At 33.6% G+C, this 20,693-nt stretch overlaps 1 protein-coding gene across 2 annotated transcripts in view; it reads right to left on the reverse strand.

Annotated features, from left to right (window-relative positions):
* XRN1 (5'-3' exoribonuclease 1) overlaps window positions 1–20,693 on the reverse strand; it is a 43,304-nt gene that overhangs the window by 9,681 nt on the left and 12,930 nt on the right. For both annotated transcript variants that reach the window (XR_014895031.1, XM_085298636.1), the window contains exons 12-37: window positions 19,873–19,978; window positions 19,500–19,589; window positions 19,219–19,375; window positions 18,744–18,863; window positions 17,547–17,716; window positions 16,583–16,703; window positions 16,379–16,477; window positions 14,653–14,756; window positions 14,063–14,194; window positions 13,185–13,347; window positions 12,559–12,672; window positions 12,030–12,128; window positions 11,743–11,858; window positions 9,636–9,782; window positions 9,151–9,240; window positions 7,868–8,003; window positions 7,089–7,145; window positions 6,270–6,402; window positions 5,051–5,120; window positions 3,695–3,920; window positions 2,911–3,012; window positions 2,122–2,217; window positions 1,772–1,886; window positions 1,185–1,249; window positions 611–721; window positions 61–186 (exon numbers count right to left, since the gene is read on the reverse strand). Coding sequence is in view for 1 of the 2 variants with exons in the window: in XM_085298636.1 (XP_085154762.1) it covers window positions 61–186; window positions 611–721; window positions 1,185–1,249; window positions 1,772–1,886; window positions 2,122–2,217; window positions 2,911–3,012; window positions 3,695–3,920; window positions 5,051–5,120; window positions 6,270–6,402; window positions 7,089–7,145; window positions 7,868–8,003; window positions 9,151–9,240; window positions 9,636–9,782; window positions 11,743–11,858; window positions 12,030–12,128; window positions 12,559–12,672; window positions 13,185–13,347; window positions 14,063–14,194; window positions 14,653–14,756; window positions 16,379–16,477; window positions 16,583–16,703; window positions 17,547–17,716; window positions 18,744–18,863; window positions 19,219–19,375; window positions 19,500–19,589; window positions 19,873–19,978 (3,065 nt within the window). In the remaining variant the exon portion in view is untranslated. The remainder of the gene's footprint in view (window positions 1–60; window positions 187–610; window positions 722–1,184; window positions 1,250–1,771; window positions 1,887–2,121; window positions 2,218–2,910; window positions 3,013–3,694; window positions 3,921–5,050; window positions 5,121–6,269; window positions 6,403–7,088; window positions 7,146–7,867; window positions 8,004–9,150; window positions 9,241–9,635; window positions 9,783–11,742; window positions 11,859–12,029; window positions 12,129–12,558; window positions 12,673–13,184; window positions 13,348–14,062; window positions 14,195–14,652; window positions 14,757–16,378; window positions 16,478–16,582; window positions 16,704–17,546; window positions 17,717–18,743; window positions 18,864–19,218; window positions 19,376–19,499; window positions 19,590–19,872; window positions 19,979–20,693) is intronic.

Consider the following 20,693-nt stretch of genomic DNA (forward strand, 5'->3'; position numbering starts at 1 on the left):
GCTTGGATGCAAAGACAGCAGATGCTAAATTATCACATAATGATCCTGTAGTATACACACCATAGCAAATGACTGTGGTGATAGATGTTCTTCATTTGTAGCTCCTGCTTCTTTGGAGTTAGTCTGCACTTCATTTTCTTTGGAAATTTTCAAAGAAGCTAGAAGGCTTTCAAGTTCATTGTCCTTCTAAAACAAATTAAAAAATAAAAGGTGAATTTAATATATTAAAGGCAGATGTAAGAGTAAGGGTGTATTAGTTTGAGCTTAATTTTATGCTGATTCAGGCTTTTTTTCCTCCTCTGAGTTCAGGCAGACCAAAGTCTTGTCCGAGGGTGGACAGATATCTATATAAAAGTTTCTATATAAAAGACTATATAAAAGTTTTGCATATAAAAATATAAGCAGCAACCAATAAAGAACTGATTTAAAAAATAATCAAGGCTATTCAGGTTTGTCTTCTATCTGCTATAAATGTGAATGTGCACAAAAGTCAACAGGAATAACAGGGAACAAAATGGCTGAACTGAAATTCGATTTGAAGTTTGTAAACTGAAAGTTTACAAACTGAAATTATTCAAATGCGCAACAAAATGAACTATCCAGATCCTACCTTTCCAGCTGTACAGGGACCATCAACCGAAGCCTTCTGTATTACAGGCACATTGGGACTTTCATTTCTCTTCAAAAGTTTGACATTGTACTTATTCAGTCCTGAAAAATTCTGAAATAAACTGCAGCATGTATCATTGAATACTACTCCTCCACTACTAGTTACAATGAAATCTTATTAGAAATGCATCTGTAGATAGCTTTCACAAGCTAATATTCTTAAATGACTTCAGCTTACTGAAAAATCTACCAGTTACATTTTCTCACTACACTATAGCTTTTAGTATTTATGAAGAAAAGGAAAAAAATAGCACAGGTATAGAAAGCTTCTGGAGGCTCTTMTTATTATTCAGTATCATCATTATATGCGTTTTGCTCTTTCCCTTGTTTAGGTACATAAAATTTCTAGAGAAAAAAACCTTAAGAATAAAATTTACCTAGCAAAAGAATCAACTAAGATGTCCAGTAAAGAGAAATCAGTAAAATGAATCAGATCAGAGCAAAATGAAAAAACAMACAAACAAACAAACAAAACCCCAAACAACACTTTTACTCAGTTTATAAGAATAAATTACCTGCTTATTTGATATCTTATTATGCGGCTGACTTTCACTTCTTGTAAGTTTAGAATCTTCTTTAACTACAAATAAATCACATAAAAGTATGTTTATTTTTCTACAGTGATGTTAAAAATTGTAATGATAAAACTCAAAAATAATAACAAATCCATACAAGGGAGTAGAGTTACATTAATTTCAATGTTTGCATCTAATGCTATTATTCATACTTTTCTTGTGGGATAAAATAAATAAAGATTAAATGTATGCAATAATATACCYGTGATTTTATTTTTCTCTAGGAAATATGACTATTTGCAAGTAAATAAAAAGAAAATAACAACAACAAAAAAAAGCCTTGGCTTTTAATCAGGTGAGTGGAAAGTCAACACCATGAAGAGCTTKGTTAAAACTGTTGAGGATTAAGTGTGAAATAGTTTAATACACAAACCAAGAGCCATGTTTGACAATAACATGTGCAATGTAGTGCTTATCTAACTGTAATATATTATTTTCTGCCAATAACTACAAAAACTCAATAGGTATTTCAACAGAAGTCAGATAAGGAAATAAGTTTTCTCCAAGTTTCTACTTATAGTACTTACACTTTTTATATGGCTCCTGTTTTCTTTGCTGGCCTTTAAGGCTGCTCTCATTGAAGCCTGGCTTGCAGAACTGATTGCCAGTTCCCAACTTGATTTCCTGAGGTAGAACTGYACCCTAGGAATTCAAACATCCAAGCTTAACCAGAAGACTACACATCTATTATTTACATATTAGTCCCTTATCATTACTTTTTTCCAGAGGGATGCATACCCTGCATACCAATAACTTGATCCAGAAGGCTAATTTTCAATGCTAACTGAAAAATTTTTCAGCGAGATGAACTGATGCATAAAATTAAGTACATTTAGATTTTGAACTCCAGGGAGCTGTTTAAAGTTTTTACACTAACCTTCTCATGCACACTTTGTTGAATGTGGTGAGACTTCCCAGAACCCTGCAACGATTGCCATATGCTGCAGAATTCATCATCTTGCTTACTCTGTGGCTAGCAAAATAAGAAACCATCCCAACAACTCAGCAGCTGTAACCACAACTTCTGAACAGATAAACATATACAAACAGTTTCTTAAGATCCAAATGTCCAAGGTTAACTGTGGTCAGATGACAGAAACTAGTAGAAGTTGCAGGTATTTCATTTTTGAAAATGGGCTGCAATCTATTTATAGTACAACTTCTAAGAATCACTCTTAAATTCTAATCAGCTTAGTTTGTTTTGAGATTTGTGTGGTTATGTTTGCTTACTATTCTTAGAAGTTATCAACATGGAAAAGATCACTGAGTAAAATTAAACTAAGATGATGACTTAAAAGGGTTTCAAAAGCATGTTCTCAGATTGGTAGCATTCTTAAATTTTATTATTAACACCTTATTTTGTAAGCACTTACCAGGCAAGTTCAACTGCTTAATAACCTTATAGTTATGTTACAAGAGAACTGAAGGCCAGCTCTATAAACAATAGCTGTTTTGAAAATCTAGTATCTAAAYGAAATAATACAGGAAATCACTAATTCATAAACTTCTACAAGTTTTGCTCCAATCTGTACCTGAACTAAAACATCTGATATTAGAAAACAGTGCTACCTATTAACCATGAGGAAAGGACTATCACTCTTTAGAATGTGCCAAAATAAATATTAAGACATTCAGGTCCAATGCTAAATAAATTGTTAACACTCACTTTATTTTTCTGATTGCCACTCAAAAATGATCCTTTCTGGAGTGAACTGGAGTTGCCCTGATTTTCAGCCCTGAGAYTGTAATGCTGTCTTCCACTCAATTGCTAAATTATTGAGGGGACAASGGGAGGGAAAGGAAAAGAAAAGAAAAGAAAAAAGAAAAAGAAAAAGGTGTTTCATTGCTTAAATYTTCTTTTGGAAAATACTGTTTCTTCTACAGACTTACAAAATATGAGACAATTCTTCTCAAACAGGAGAATAACGTGAAGTTACCCATTAAGCTTTTTAAAGAAACAACTTAATAAAAAATAGTTTAATTAAACCAATGAGAACCTGCAATTCACCTCTCTGCCATTTTTCTTGCTTTACATATTTTCAAATGAAGTAAGTCATTACCAAGAAGCAAACAGACAAGAAAATTACATCTTCTCTTTCTGAGCAGACAAACAACCTTGGTTTACAGGTAACATTACTTGGAACAAAGCATTAAGAAAATGACTGCATCTCTGTCAAAACAAACTATTTGTTTATAACTGTGGTGTCACTTATATGAACTATTTGCCTCTTGCAAACCCAGATGAACCTGCTCAAGAAAACAGACAGCTGTCAATCAGGAAMTTATGGTCACTTTCACTATTGCATAAACTGATGTCTCAGAAATACAGGTTACCCTAATGCTAAATTATTAACTTATGAATGAAATTATCAGTACCAACAAGGATAACAACCACAGTCATAACTCAGGTGGAAAAATATTTATGTGTAAAAGAAACAGAAAATGCTTACCTGAGTAGGAACAAAAAGGGAGCGAGGAGAATGGTTGAGACCTCCCAGATGCACTTTTTGTGAGCATACAGATGATAGATCACATGCATATGAATTGTAGTTATTCACAGCTGGCTGGGGTTTAACTATGGCCGTCAGTTTTTGATTTCCTATTTCTGACCGATTGCCATGAGATAGATTAATTAAGGCACTTGATGGCAGACGATAACCTCTGGCAGGTGAGCACCTAAAGAAAAGCAAATTAAATAATTGTTTCAATAAATTTAATTGTACAATATATCCAAATTGACAACACTGTTACCTCTATGCTAAAATGCAATGATTCAAGTTTGATCAGTAGAGATTGAAAACTACATCCAGTCTTGAAATCCAGTACTATTACACACATTGTTGGTCCCATTGTGCTCCACTTCTACCTCTGGCTTTCAAAACACTGAAAATAACAATTACTCTTTGAACTTATATAGCTCTTTTTAGCACTGAGCTGAAGCAGTTCTATAGGGGAGTGAATTTTTATAGCATAGACTTGTAGTAAATATTTCTGTGAAACATTTATGAACTGAACAAAAATTATTTTCCTTTTGCTGAGATGAAAACTCAAACTGGTGGCAGAATTATAAGCCCAAGTTAAGCAGCATTTAGTCAGTTGTATATCTTCCTTTATGATTCTGAGTCTCAGAATACTGAAGATAATTTGTGTTCAGGAACACAAATCCACTTTTGCAAGGAATAGGATTGTTATGTTTGCTAAATACATCAATAGGTAACATTCTCCTGTATCTGCTATCATTGATCTAAAAATAACAGTAGAATGAAAGCCATTGGTAAGTAGCTGCTTATTTAGGTACGTAAGAGTCACCACATTCTTTAAAATAAAATCATTAACTATGCCTCCGCTTCCCTGAGGAATGGTTCAGGGTTAACACAAGCTAGAGTTTAGTGCCTAAGTATCAGTTACAGGTAGCTCAGAGTCACTCCTTCAGAAAAACAAATGATTGTTTTATATAATTTTTTAATCTATATATTAAAGACATACACATAATAACCTTTTTCTTACATATTTGTTTAAAAATACATTTGGATCTAATGCTATAGTCTGCTGGCTCATGTCTGCTTTCTAAAAGGTAGTAACTTCTAAAGAGGCAAAAAAGCCTAAAGAACATTTTGAAAATATACCATGCTTCATAGAAATAGTCCCTACTCATGGAGAATCTCACAGGATAAAAACTGACGAACTCCTTTGAGAAACAAAGGCTTGAAAAGAAGTAAAAATACTAATAAACGCAAACCAAAGGCCAACAGTTTAAGGCATCTACACCAATGGCATGAAATGACTATGAAATTCCACTCACAAACCTTATAGTTAGGCCTCCAAGGAATTCTTCATCAAACAAAACTTCAAAGAGCACATCTGTCTCTCTACTGGCTATGGAAAATGAAGTAAAATGTCATCCTACATATGTGACAGTGGTTATCTTCAATTAAATAATTTAAATTCTGAATTATTTATACAATAAATAAGAGACCAAAACCTCTAAATTATTAGCAACAAATATATCTTATTCCTTAAATGAAGAATTTCATTAACAGCAATTCAGAAATTCTTCTCAAAGGAAGTCATATATGGTCACCCTTTAAATATGCCTTTAATGGAAAGGTACCAGGCACAGCAACTTATGGACCGGTTGACAGAACTGCAGCTTATACCAATGTGTCTTACAAATGTCACAATTGTCTCATTGATATTAAAACATCAGAAAGGAGATACAAACCATCYTTACATTTAGGCAACCTGAAAGTGACAGCTTTAACAATACCTTTAATAAATATTGCTCTCATAATAACAGGCTAATGCTTCTTTGAAATCATTACTAATATACACTAACTGTAGAGGAAAAAATCTGTCTTTAAAAAGCCTTACTCAAATCTAGTTTATTCAAGATTCTGTTGAAAGCAGACTGAATGAGAAAGTAACAGCTAAAATGCCAGCCTATGTAAACAATTTCTATTACTGGATCTCACACTTTTAGGTAACATCTGCTTTGGCGAATCCTTTTGTTTACCTGAAAGAGACTTGGCGTCAAAGAACATATAAATACAACTCATGTAACAGAAATGGAATATCACAGAGCAAAATTCAAAATCCAAATAAAACAAATAAAGATACAAATCACATTTAATAGAATTTACATTCAATGCAAGCATTAGGGCAAATACTTTGTTCATCTTCTTTCTGCTATCTCTATTTCTCTTTACTTTGTCCATATCTTCCTTCCTTTACTTTCCACTTAGCAGTCCTTGCTCTTTTTTCATTGCTCTCCATGCCTTTTTCGCATTAAGAAGGAACAAAAGATAAGTAACTTTGCATTCAAAGTACAGCTGCCTAACACATGAAGTTAAAAGTGAAGACCTGTAGGTTGCATTCACAACAGAAAATATGGCACTAGTGTCTTCGAGCTCCGTAGGCTTCTTAGGTGAGAATTCTTTTTATACAAAACTATTCTCCAGTCTGTTTTCACATCATTAGCTTAGCTATAAAATAGCTATAATGTTGTAACTATAAAGAAAATATTACCTCCTTTAATTCCTATAATGGTACCTCGAAGACCCACAGGAACAGAAAAGTTCTCTCTCACATTGACAACACGGTCAAACAGCCTATACTCTGCATCTCGATCTGGAACAACTCCATTCTGTTGTTCTAAAGGCTGGAATAACCAAAAGACTATGTTAGTGTTTGGGGGAGGAAAAAAAGATGAGAATTATTAAACATTTTTTTTTCAGAAAATTTATGTTATACTGTATTTCCTATATTGTTATAAATGCATTTTAAGAACACAGAAGCCTTCTTCCTCCAAACACAAAGCAAAGAAATGCATTTTTTTCTTGCAACACTGACTCACTGCTTGGGAAGCTGGAATGCTGTGCATGATACAAAAAAGATCAAGAGGATCAAGAGAACCAAAATAAAACTAGTGAGTGATACCTGCCTGTATCAGTAACATGGTATCTGTGAAATACCCAGCAATATTAGCAGCTGGTCAGATGTCAAGAACTGAACAAAAAACGGAATAAGGAGAAAAAGACAAATACAAAGTACATTTTTATTCTGCCTTTATTATACACGTGTGAAAGGAATGAGAACTGTAGAAGCCGCAAGGATAGAAGAAAAAAAAAGGAACAGAATGTCTGTACAATATGTGAAAGAGTTTGTAGTTAGTAGAAATTCTTTCCCTTTAGAGTGGGAAACTCACTTTCAAACTGATTTTCTAGAAGGTATCATAATGATTTTTTTCAATTAATACTGTTCTACAATTCTGCTTTTTGAAGGCTRATAAATTTAAATAAAATAAATACAACTTCATTTTCAACAAAAGCTTTTCATTTCACTTACTCTGTATAGCAAGTGAGGTTTCACGGTCACTCGCACCTTCTTGTTGCTCTTTCTCTGCTAAAGAAAAGGAACAGAAAGTCATTAAAACTGAGTTTTAGGTTTAACAAAACATCTGAAGATATAATGCAGACATTCTTTTGTTTAGATAAAGACATACAGCATTCATGAGGTATTTGAGATGATTAGGTCCAATTTTTAAAAACATGACTGACTTCCTACTGAAGAGTTTGTATTTTTTGACTAATTCCAGAACTCACACCAATTTCATCTTTGTGTCCTTCCAAGCAATTTCAAAGAAAATCAGCCACTGTTTCATGTGGCTTTGCCTCTCACTTTTCTTTTAGTAACTTCCTTGGCCCCTTTTTGGTTTGTATCCTTGAGGAAGCTACTTCCCAATTTTCTTCATGTCAGAGAGAAACTGTAATGGAAGAAAGGGTGGGACTGCACTTGGAAACAGCACTTCAGTAGTTCAGTATTTATTTTGAGATCTATTCTTTTCTCAAATCACTGAAAGGCAGAGGAGTTCAGAGTACAGCCTACAGTTACCTTAAAAAGAAAGAGCCAGAGCAGAAAGATTATTAATGCGCTCCTCTGAATGCACTCCTCCTCCTCCTGCGACAATTTACATTTTAAGTTCAACTCTTACATTACAGTCTATCTTCTTTTTCTTTGGAATGATAAATAATCTTTAATCATCTTATTCTAATTCAAAAACTTGAAAAATAATGAACAGCTGTGTTTCAATTCATCACTGCTTACAATGGTATCAAGCTGCATACCTTGCATTTCTCTATTTCTTCTTCAATTTTCTCAACAATGGCCGCATCCAAAATTTGTAAATCACAGGATGAGCGAGACAAAGCAGAAACAGGATGTGCCTTTAGCCAGGCAACAATTTCTTGAACTTTCTCAGCCCTAAATATAAAGGCTGTTGATTAAAATCATTTACACTGGCTAAACACATAGCCACATTCCCCAATTTTTCAGACACGTACTACAACATAGGCACAAACGTATACATTTGTGAAGTAACAAAAACCAGAATTGCTTTAAGAGTTTAGAATAGAGATAAATAAATACATATATATATATATATATATGAATCATGCAATACTGTTTCAAAAGTATAACCTCTGAAATTTTGTCTCAGCCAAGAAAACCCTTTCAAATCCAGAAATTATTTACAAGTATTCAGTCTGTAAAGTCTACCCCATAAATTAAATTTGTATCCAATGAACTAACCACGTCCGGCTCTGATCAACGGCTCTGTGACCAGCTGTTTCTCACAACACAGTAAGAAGGAACTTCAGGGCACGCCTCTATAGCAAAATGGAGCACAGTCCGGAGATTCTTATAACAGAAAAGTCCTGTGATTGTATGTCCACCTGGCAAAGTCCTGTACAGTGCAGGATCATGCAGACTTACCAACTCAGGCCCATCAACACGTTGTATTCGCTAGCAATAAAAGCTCTTTGATTGTTTATTATACTGTATGTGGAACCAAGCTAGCTCCCTGTCTTCCTTTCTGAAAAGTCTTTTTACTTTCAGCTCCCAAATGTAAATGTCAGCTGAATAGGTAGGTACACAGTTGGTCAACTATGTGAAGTGATGTCAAAATACAGGGTGAGCTCCACAGAACTGACTGCATACAAAAATGTGTAAGCACTTCAGATTCTGTATGTGTTATTTTTCACATTGAAAATCACTTTAAACACTTGAAATAATTATTGCTTATTTTCCAATGATGATCTTTTCTTGATTCTGTGACTACTTCACATCTATGCAACACTGAAGAGTACTTTAAAAGCAAGATTTATAAAGCAGCCACTGAAAATTAAATTTCCCATTTATTGGACTTGAGATAGGAGTCTGACAGAGACTTCAATTCCCCAACTGAAATGTGCAACARGCTGATAATTTTATCAGAGTGATGACTGAACAATCATAATGCTGAAAGAACAGAAAGGTTTCAGCTACTCAGCAGTCACTAAATGGTCACCACTAGTTTCAGCATTGTCAGCTCTTCTTTTCTTCTAGAATAAGCTGAAAAAAGATGGCTTACCCATTCTCATCCTCGCCAGGCCAAATGTCATCTTCATAGAATATATCTTCTTGGCTATTCTTGGCTATATAATTAAATAGCTCAGGCACCCTAATGAGTGGATAAATGGAACACAGATTTAGTTTCACCTGCAGCACAGAAGCACATAAGAGCTTCACCAAAACAGATTATGATGGGCTTCAAAATTTTCTGGAGTCCAGATGGATTTTTTTCTTTTAAACTACAACTAATGTCTTACTGTTCACTTGTCAATGTAAGCTGATGACAAAATTACTCTATCCTAAGTATGCTTCACCAAAACTGAAAAACTGGAGAATTAACATGCCCTGTCTTGGAGGGAGAAGATATTGGAAGAGAAGAAATTCCATCAAGCAATTGCCAAAAGCAAATTCATCAGTTCTTACAAGATCTGTGTCCAGAAGGACAAACTCCTACAACTGACAGGAGGTTGGTTAGTTTATATGAAGTCCATATTCAATATCTACCTTTCTAAATATTCAGCAAGTAGTTGTTCTACTGCAGAAGAATACATCCATTCATTTCCAACTTTCTTAGTATAACCAGGAACTTCTTCATTTTTCTTATTGAATTTCAGGTTCAGCCCCACATTTGCTTTGTGATCTCCATGAGGACTAGAAATAAGAAAAAGTTCATTAACTTGCAATAATATATGCACATATACCTACATAGACACACACACACACATTCTTAGACATAAAAAAATATAAAAGTGCAGTTCATTGTACTGTTTACTTACTTGTATCACAATAACTGTAAACGTTACAGGACTTCAGCTGTACCATGGTAGCTGTATCTTACTTTACTGAAAATGAGGGTAGGGAATATTTTCCCTTCCTTAACTGAGATCTAATCAATCACAATTTGCCTGGCATTTCCCATGATGTAGAAGCACATCCCTCAACAATAGTAGAGCACATGTACACATTAAGTCACAAGAAAATGCTGGTGCATCAAACACTACTTCAGTGAGTTTTCCTAAAAAAACACAGTTCTGACATTCAGAGAAATAGGGATCTTTTCCTTATACATTTTAAGAAGTTTTAGTCTTAACCAACTGTTAGGGGGAAAAAAATACAATTATTATTCCTTTATGCTACAGCAATTATAAGTACAACGAAATTGGACCCCAATTCCACTTTTTACTCTTAGCGGCACAAATGGGATATATGCCTTTTTTTTTTTTTGCCCATATGAGTTGATTTGTACCAAATCAAAATTTATTTTCCCATTCAGTTGGCAAGGTTTTGAATATAGTGTTTTTGTTGTCTCCTTCCACTGGCTGGCTGTTGCAGAGAACTTCCACTGAGGAGACTTCTAAAGAAAAGTTTTTACGTAAATAAATGCTCAACTGAAAAAGTATTTTAGCCTAATGATCTACTCAGAGAGACAGTTTTACATATTAATAAAAAAAACCCACCATTTCCCTCACCTCTTGCCTGAGGCAGAAAAGACTGTTGTAAAAATACCTGGAATTATGAACCTGGAGCAACACCTTGTTTGATGATAGCTCTACTATAAAGAAATCTACTGAGAGAATATCAGCTCCTCTTTGAGGGATTCCTCAAAAGCACAAAGATACAGAAGCACTACAAAATTTGTGTAGATTTTTCCATCTTGTATGTCCTAGCAGAGATGTACGCAGAACATAGAGTTTTCTTACATGCCTGAGGCAAACTCTAAATCTCCTCTATTCCCATATTTTGKGATTCCCATTCTCTTTTGTGGTGATCCAGCAAGTATTTAGACACTGGTGTAGGCAGTCACATTAGTCTGAGACAATTTTCAGCAACTGACTGGCATGTTGCACTGTATAAACATGCTGCTGTGTGCTCTTCTGCAACTTTGAGCTGCATGTAAACAATGAAACAGATTTATCAGGGCAAAAGGATTTTAGCCATCTCTGCATCCCTGTCGGAGAGCTCTTCCAGTGCTGTTCCCATAACCCCTCTCCTGCTCTCTAACTCCATAATGTGTTTGTGGAGTTGGATGGAAGTTTTGCTTCTGGGATTGGAACACATTTTGTGCCCAGCTTCCAAAGGGTTGGCAGGAGATAAGTGTCTACAGCTTCTCCTTGACTGAAATTCCATTCCGTAGCACTAGCTACCCTCATGTCAGTTATCTTTTATTTTTAAATATTATTTTTTCCAGTGAAAATTAGTTTAAGCTTACACAATCATTAACTAATAGTTAGAGGTGTCAATTTGAATGAAACCAGAATAAATTTTAGACACAACTGAACCAAAATGTTTTGTCAGGTCAAACTCCTGCTTGAATTGTGGAAAGAGCTAACTACGAAAGGCAAATTTTTGGCCTTTCTAAGACACTAAAGCCAATAGGGCAACACTCCAGTAATCAATAATTAACACAATGATATGTATATGGTAGGAGGGAAACCCACTGCACAGGAATTTAATTTACAACGAAGATACTCTAAAGAAAGTTTTAGATCAGAGATTGCAGCTATATATTGTTGTGTAGAACAGCAGCATTAAAACATTGCAGAATTTCTGCAGAGTATTAGAATTAGTATTTTCAAGCTTCTCTACAATCAAAATTCTCAAATAAACTTACTTTTTCTTTGCTCCTCTTCCAATAAAGATACTCCCTGTAAATCTGGAGACAAGATATCCGCTTACTCCAAGACGACTGGCCAAAACATAYGCAGGATTGTATTTCACAGAATATTTCTTTAAAAAACAGATAAACAAAAAACACTGGCTATTCCAAAAGGATAAGGATAAGGATTTTCATGCAAAGGGCAAATGAGTAGTATCGAAASATCTCTTAAAGACATTTACCATTGCAGAGTACATTTGACAGCACATTTAAGCTTGTATTACAAAACTAGAAGCACTTACATGCTGGTTCTGTATTAAGGGATCAAGCTGGGGTTCACATGGAATGTTGAAAACCACGCGAATTCTACCTTCTGTGATTACATCACGTGAATCTTGAACCTCGGAGAAAAGCAAAATATATTAAATAGCTCTTAAAAAAAAAAGGCAGAGAGACTACACCCTGAAGTCTACTTTATTAACAATTTTGCTGCAATATGCACAAAAATGTCTTCCTTGACCCACACACCGCTTCCTTACAGAGCCAGACAAACAACATTAAACTAAAGGAATCTTTGACTAAAAATCATTCAAATGGGATCTCTACGTCTTGAAAATTATCCCCAATAATTACTAAAAATAATTGTGCATTCAAACTATGCCRTCTTTATCCTGTTATGTCAGTAACAGAGGCTGTCAGAATCCCTATACTGACTAAACTACCAAGGAAGCTAGCAAAATGTAGTGACCAATACTGCCACATAGTACCTTTGATAATTTTAGGTTTGAAAATACAGAAATCTAGAGGGGAAAAAGAAATCTTGGAACTAACTTCTCCCATGCAGCCATAGTAAGGAGATCCCAGCATAAAGGCGGTACTCCCAGGAGGAAACAAGTCATCCAATGTTTTGATGTTTGAAAAACGAGAGTCAAAGGCTTTGATATCCTACATGAAAAACACAAAACTCATACTGTTAAAGTTAACTATCTTTCAGTTCCAGTAAAATCATTTAAAAAGTTCACATAAATTACTGCTTATTCTAAAACATTTAAAAAGTATCCTCTTCAAATCTGGAATGAKTCTTAAAAGGCAGTGAAGTTAAGGCTATATTACAAATGAAGTTACAAAAGCAACTATGCTAGCTGGTATAGCACAACTTAGCACAACTATTGTACTTCATCCAAAATATCAGTTAAAAAAAAAATACATCTTTTTTTCAGTAAGATCTCTAAACTTTGCAATAGTTTATGTAAACTTCTGTGACAAAATCTTTGCCACCCAAAATTCCCTTTTAAACAATTTTAAGAGGCACTTTGTGTTTTTGTTATAAAAAATGGCACATAATCTTAAGATGCTTATTCATTTTTGTTTTATTCTTTTACTTTAAAGGAGCATTTTTCTTCCCCTTAATGGAAGAAGGAGCTATGTGCAAGAAGATAGTGAACTTGTATATTTACCTTGACAACAGTTTGGTAAACAAAAGGAAGAACTTGTTTTGACCACTGCTTCTCCAAATACACTTCACCATTTTGTTTTAGTTGATATCTAYGACCAGTAAGTAACTGAGCATACACAACTATTGATGTTTCATGAATAATTATTCCTTTTCTTCTCTGGTAACTGAACACAAAATAGAACATTCAGTTTGATTACAATATACAAACCAACAAGGTTGAATTGACTTATTTAAATAACAACAACAAAAAACCTCTTAACAAAGGGATTCTAATAGCTTGTCTCTGACTTTTATTAAAAAATGGCCAGAAAAACGGCTTAACCAATTGCTTACCTATTGGTGAATGGCGATCCATCACTATGTAGTTAAATGTAAYACATTTTACCTTTACAGTGGGGAGGATTAAAGGCAATTAAGGCATTTAAGTCAATTGACAGATAACAACATGTCAAGGTACTGTAACTCAGTTGAGTTCTACTAGGCACCCACACTCTAAAAGTGTGAACTATAATCAAGTTTAACAGTGGTAAGTTATTAAAGTTGTGCCTTGATGTTATATAACACCATTATATACTACTTACAACTGAGAATTACTAAGCCTAGAATGAGAAAATTGATGGAGAAAGTAAATATTGTAACTCATTCATTTGAGAATTCTTTCATAACATCATCTAATTTTAAATATTAAGTAATTAACTATACACATTTTGAAATTTCAACAGATATCCTTTTATTTTTATGTTCTTTTATTCCAGTAGACTCATTAGCTTTTATCATCACATATACAAAAACTTTTGTCTGCTAATTAGGTCTATAACACAGCAATAAAACACAGGCTATAAAATGCAAAGTTACACTTTGAAAATCAAAGTTACTTACTGTTCTGAAACTCCTTGCACTTCTTTTAACCATGCATTTTGTTCTTTATCTCCAACATATGCCACTTTAGTTGGGGGCACTGCATTTCCCATGTAAAGCTTCTGTGTTCCATGTGGTTCTTCCAAATAAAACCTTGAGAATATTTTAACAGGTATGAATTTACCCAAATAGGATTAATCTAGACATAACCAGTCAAGAGCAGAACTTATAGCAGTTAGAAATTACTCTAAGATATGGAAAATTTGTAGCACAGATTTCTCTACCCACTTCACAACAGATCACACTGTGTGATTTTTATAAAAATACCAGCACATCTTTTGAAAGGAAGATTCTAGAGAAATGTTCTCCTTTATACTATTCTCTGTGGATTTCACATGTAACTTCTGCACCTAGAGCAAAATACTGGAGGGCTGGGCTTTTAYACAGACACTGAAACCTCAAAACAATACTAAACAAAGCTTCTGCCACCAAGCAGCTTCTGATACCTGTGGTCTCATTTGCTRTTCATATGTACTCAAACCAAACCAGTTCCTAAGGCTGTACAGAAACTTTGCATTGAATAAAACAATCATCTATGAAATCTCTCTTACTTAGTTTCTCCATCTGACACAGCAACAACTCTGGCTTCTTCAAGGTGTGGCCAGTTAACAAAAACAAGCTTTCCAAGTATCAAACTGGCAACATTTTCTACAGTCTGGAAAAAACACARGTTACTAATTTTTTAACATATTAAAATGATTTTTAAAAAGTTTGAACGGTATATTTGTGTTAAAAATTATTATAGTTAAAGAAAAGCATTTCTTGCAGAATAATTTTTGCTTATTTAATCTTTTTAATGTATTTTACGTATAATCTCTGATTAGAAATGATCAAGAAAACTGTATTTCACTTTTTAGRATGGAGTATCATACTTCAGGTGAGACTTCTTATATCTGGCACAGTATTTGAGATCTGTGTTTCCATATCTGGATTAGACTTCTTTTGTGTCTTTTGCTAAATCACTTAGAACTATTTGTGTCTCTAGGAATAATAATACTCAAACTGAAAACACACTTTGAGATTGCTAAAATATTTTGTCTTACAGATTTTACTTTTGCATCTTACTGCAAYAAAGTAGTAGCACTTATGTCTAGCATTGTTTTTACCCTTCCTAGCATATGTAATTTTGGTCTCGCATTATGTTCTTTTTCCAGTGAATTTGCACTAYTTTTTAATCCTTTTTAGCTTATTCAATTCTCTTTTCCACGTATCTTAAATATTCACCTTCCTCTGTCCTTGTTTTCCTCCTCTCTCCACTCCATGTTCCCATCTATTTTTTTTTATTTCCATTTCTTTTCCTGCTTTTGTCTTTTGCTACCTGATATTTTTGATATGGAATAGTGCTGAATCTTCAAAGGATTCCGAAAAAAAAATTTGCTTCTCAGTGTCTCTGCCTCAACTCTTTCCTCTAACYCCTCTGTCAAGTTGTTTCATTTAAGCGAAGGTCTGCTTTGTTGGTGAAAAAAAATACACCTATATAYACCAAATACGGAGATAATAGTCTGGAGTTTGCTAGCAGGCTTTGCTCGCTTGCCCTTATACCATTTTCAACTATTAGTACGGACTGAATCTCACTAACTCCTTATATGAAGACAGCTGATTGCCTTCACTTCAAAATAGTCTGTTCTCTTCCTCAGAGTCTCTGGCGTTTCCGAGCTGTAACAAATTACTGCAGCGTATTCCCAGAATTCTAGAATATTCTCCACACACATTTATCATGTTAACCCTAATGAAATTTATTTGTTAATATTGACAACAGTCAATAAAAGCTTTCCAGTGTGAAGTAACACAGTTGATATTTTTCAAACATACGCTGAGAATGCTTCAATCTAATGATCTAAATTTTGGATTAAGAGCTAAGAACTCCAGAGTTCTTACTCCAGCAATTCATTCATTCACTCATTCTTGGGCATACAACTGTATTTCACCTTATGAAATGAGAGGTAAACTCATCTACCTTATAAATGGCATTGACAAAATTAATTAAATTTTATATATTTATAACTAAAGCGCATTTTGAAACCAAAGCATTATTATTTAAACAAATTTTACAAAAATCTGGAAACACTGATTTGAATTATTGAATCAATATAGGAGATTTTCTTTAATAAATGCTTGCTGGATTTTTGAAATATTTGAAACTTTTTAATATTACTCTAATTATTTTTCTCCTATAATGCATTATCAAGAGGATAAAGAACCAAAATACCAAATTTGACTATTTAAGAAATTTTKTCTTTTTATGACAGGCGTATTTTTTAAAAGCCAAACACTTACCTGTTCTTTTGAATTCTCATCAGCTATGATTTCTAACATCATATTTTCTCCATGGCTGCTTTGCTGAAAGACCTGTACGCCACTCTTCTTAAGATAGAACTGAGTAAAAAACAAAACAAAACAAAAAACTTAAAACTTACTTGAAATCTTATGTAATAATCTATTAAATACAAATGAAAATTTCAGAGTAGAGAACTCATTTACCTTATGTTTAATGTGCTTTAAAGTCGGAAATCCACAGAAATATAATGCACTCTTGTTGATTTTAGTTATCCTATTGTGGGTTATTTCTACATGCCAGGCATCCAAAGGAATTGTTTTATACCTAAAAAATAAATTACAAAAAAACTTTGCTCATACAAATTCACCTTTGGCTCTAGAAAGCACTTTTGGACTTTAACAAACTAGCATACCCTTTGTTTTTTCTAAAAGGTGGCAATTAACTTGAGCCATTTGTGTAAAATCTTGCACCATGCTATTTTTACTATTTCTTACAAATAACGCAAAGCTTAAGTTTAAGCTTAAGTATGGCACAATTTTGCTATTTTAATTTTCATTGTTATATTCAAATTCTAAAGTAGCAATGATTACACACGGAATGATTCGCCTTTATAGCTATTCATTGTTCAACAAGTGTATTCCTGCAATAACCATTCCTCCACTATTTTGTSTAAGTTTGGTTAGTATTAACATTTTATTTCTATTTAGTCTTGACACCTCAGTTAGTGCTAAAGAGAGMTGGCTATTTTCAGTGAGAGGAAAATGAACAAAACCGTTATGTTCTCTGTACTGGATAGTGATCCAAATATTGACAATCGTTTACAAATGGTCTGGAATTAGATTGTTGATGAATCATTACTATCTTTGGCTATTTATACTAGTCTACTAGTATACTAGTATACTAGTCTTTCACCCTCCATGTGCTACCAAGTTTAATAACTCTCTCAAGTGCTCTTGCTGACATAACTTCAGTTCATCTGCTTTGCAAAGTGAAGTTTGAAGAAATGAGACAACTAATTTTACTCTGCTGTTCACAATAAATGRTACTCAACGTAATGTCAAAATATTCTGGTGTATATATTTGCATATAAAAGCTTTGGCTAAAAAAGGCCATTGAAGGTATTCTAATTATTTTTACTCTATTCTAAAACARTTATAACAGTATTACCTGGAATGACATCTTTCTATCGCAGGGAATTTTTCTGGCCAYGGTGACATGTACTTGAAATCTGTATCTTTTTCATACCAGTACATTAAGCAAGCACTGTGAGTATTTCTTCGTCTCTCTTCTTCCTTTAGGCACTTATTACATGATTCCATGGCCTGCAGCAGTCGTTTCTAAATTTAAAAGAAATTAACATAGGTGAAACTGGCAACAAAAAAGTGCACAAAAACTTCTGTCCTAGGAAGGTGGATACCTGCACTTTTCTGGTTAATGCCATTGTCTAAGCGCAGCCTCCCTTTCCCCATGTCCTACCACCTGAAAAACTAGACAATTACAATGGAATAGCTGTGGAGGATAAAGATTACAATTCTGAAAATATGTTTTTGAAGTGCTAGTCATATTTTGCCTTTTACATTTAACGTACAAAGAAATATTAAAAACATGTTAGAGGCAACCATAAAATTCTCTTCTATTCTGCAAAATAACAATGGAAAAAGCCTCAAGTACATACTAGTCATTCGAATAACTCTCCTCTTTTCTGAGGAGTCTAAATCCCATCAACATTTCACTGTGAACAACAGAAACAATCAACAGGCAAACACCACCACCTATATATATCCTAATATCAAATCTGCACTTTTATTTTCATCCACTCTCTTTGATGCACTTAAATTTAGGTTGATAAAAATGTATGGCAATTGTCATCCTATATGCAAAAGGAGAATTGATTTCTTTTATTACTGTTTTGAACATTTTATAGTACAATTTGCACTTGAGGTCTTCTGCTCATGTGAAGAGATGATTTTCTGTAAGGAGATTTTTAAAAGTTTTTTGTTTCTTTTCTTTTCCTTTTTTTTCCACTTACAAGCATTATACCTGTGTATGTTTTTTAGAATGAGATTTTTTTTTTCTCAAAAAGTCTGAAACTATTATCTGATTAAAACCAAGAACAAATAACAAAAAAGAAAGCCCATATTCCTTACTCAGAACTTTTCCCAATTAAAGTTAAGTTTGCTTGCACTAACTTAATCTAGCCTTTAGTTTCCAGGCAACAAACATTTGTATTTTTCCATGTTTTTTATCAAGTGTTAATTGAAACTTCCACCTAACTGCAATTCTAACTGTAGATAAAATAAGAAGTTTGCTAGGAGATTTGCTTGCAAGTTTTTATAGATAGTAAATGTTAAAAAAAAAACTCACCTCATCAATAAATGGGATTAATACTACAGCTTCCCACTCTTGCTGTTTTCCGTTTAGGTCAGTTTTAAAATCTGGTGGATAATATTCTATAATAGGAGAATCTTGACTAATCATCAAATGCTAGGAAAACACAATAGAGGAATCAAACAATTTCACAGACAATTTAACACTCATTTCAGAAAGAGATAAAGCAAGTTTGATACTAAAGCCAGCTCAAGCCTGAAAAGGAAATAAACAGCTGTTGTTTAACTGTTCTGTTCAAGAATTACTTAGGGAGTTCAAAATTTTKTATTTATTAACTTACTTTACAATGTATGAAGGACAGTAGGAAGTAGAACTATTTAATCATACATCTAAATTTAGAGGTAGAATATAACTAAGAGGACATGTAAAAATATCAAAAAGGAATTACTTCAAAATAAAGCAAATAATAAAAATAGAAAATGGCTGACGAACACTTTAAGTTCCACCCTACCTGGTAACATTTAGGTAATAAATCTTTGCTAGCTGCTGGAAGTACAGCAAGAAGCTGTTCAAATGGCATGAAAGGTTTTCCCAGCTCAAATTTGATTTTGAGTTCACTGATGTTGCGAATATCTGACAGATAAGGTGCATAATGGTAAGGATAATACCTAGAGAAGAAAAACTGCTGAATTATTTGAGTTAATCACAATACTGCAGCATTTACAGATCAGAAATAAGCAGAACTATATTACATGTTCCCAACATACAATGTGAAACATGCACTTTTCTTACCAGCTCCATGACTGAACTCCATGGTAATAGTAGTGCAAAATCCATTGTATTGCCTGGACATAACATTCAGCTTGATCAGCCAAGAAGTCACTTAAACAAAAAAGAGAGGATTAGTATTAGTTTTTCTTATTTTCAACAGCATACAAAAATTTCCAGACCATTCAATATTAATAGACTCTTTCTCTCTCTGGTCCTTAAAYACTTGTCACAAAAACCTGACTTGTATCTCTTCTTTCACCAGCCAGAAGCATCACAGCTACAGTACTTCTCTTCTCGTCTGCCTTCAACATGGATGAATATTTTCATTTGTRTTACACATATGGAAAGACTTGTCTTTGGTGTTCTAAAAAAAAATAATTCACCATAGACTTACTCAGAAACTACTTCTATACCCATCTTAGTCATGTAGTAAGTTCTCTTGTATTGCCTAAACTCAGTTTCAAAAAGATCATCATCTTCTGGTTCATCTTCTACCACATCTGGAAAAGAAGCCATGAAAAACTGGCTTAGCATTAACTTCTTTATTATAATAGTTTCAAGATATTCAGTTTTTATTTGATGCTTTAACTTTATTTCTCAGTTCAGTTGAAGTACTTGTTCTTTCCTTGTACAGAAAGTAACATAAAACAATCAAACTGAAACTTTAAATGCAGAAAGTTTGGAATTTTTTTGTTTTARGTAAAGATATGCAACGCTTCCTGTAGCCTATTTATAAAAACATAAATAAAATAATGAAAATAATTTTAAAACATTCAGAATTAAAAATTATTTTTAACAAGATTGTCTTGTATCACTGAACAATATTTATACATCTGTGACATCACACTTCACTATATGAGCAAAACATATTTCTTATAAGTGCAGTGTGCTTCAAAACACAATCAACAACACTACAACCACACAAAACTCTAAATCAGTAAATCTTTTCACTTGTCCCAATTCATATAGCAAAACGCCTAGGCAAATAATTAAAAAACCCCCAAAACATTGCTTAAGATTTACTCATTCACTCCTTTAATTTAGTCAGGGAAATACTGGGCAAATAAGAAGCACTTCAAAGGCTTTAGCCCTACACATTCTTACCAGAAACCAGTGATGTGCACTTTAATTTCCCAAAAGCTGGCTACCCAACCATTTCATTTAGATTAAGTCTGTCTCTGATCTGAAATACTTATAGATCTTCCAAATCTATAT

The sequence above is a fragment of the Rhea americana genome, unplaced genomic scaffold (assembly GCF_003343005.1).
Source record: "Rhea americana isolate MKP2758 unplaced genomic scaffold, rheAme1 scaffold_14, whole genome shotgun sequence".
Lineage (NCBI taxonomy): Eukaryota > Metazoa > Chordata > Aves > Rheiformes > Rheidae > Rhea > Rhea americana.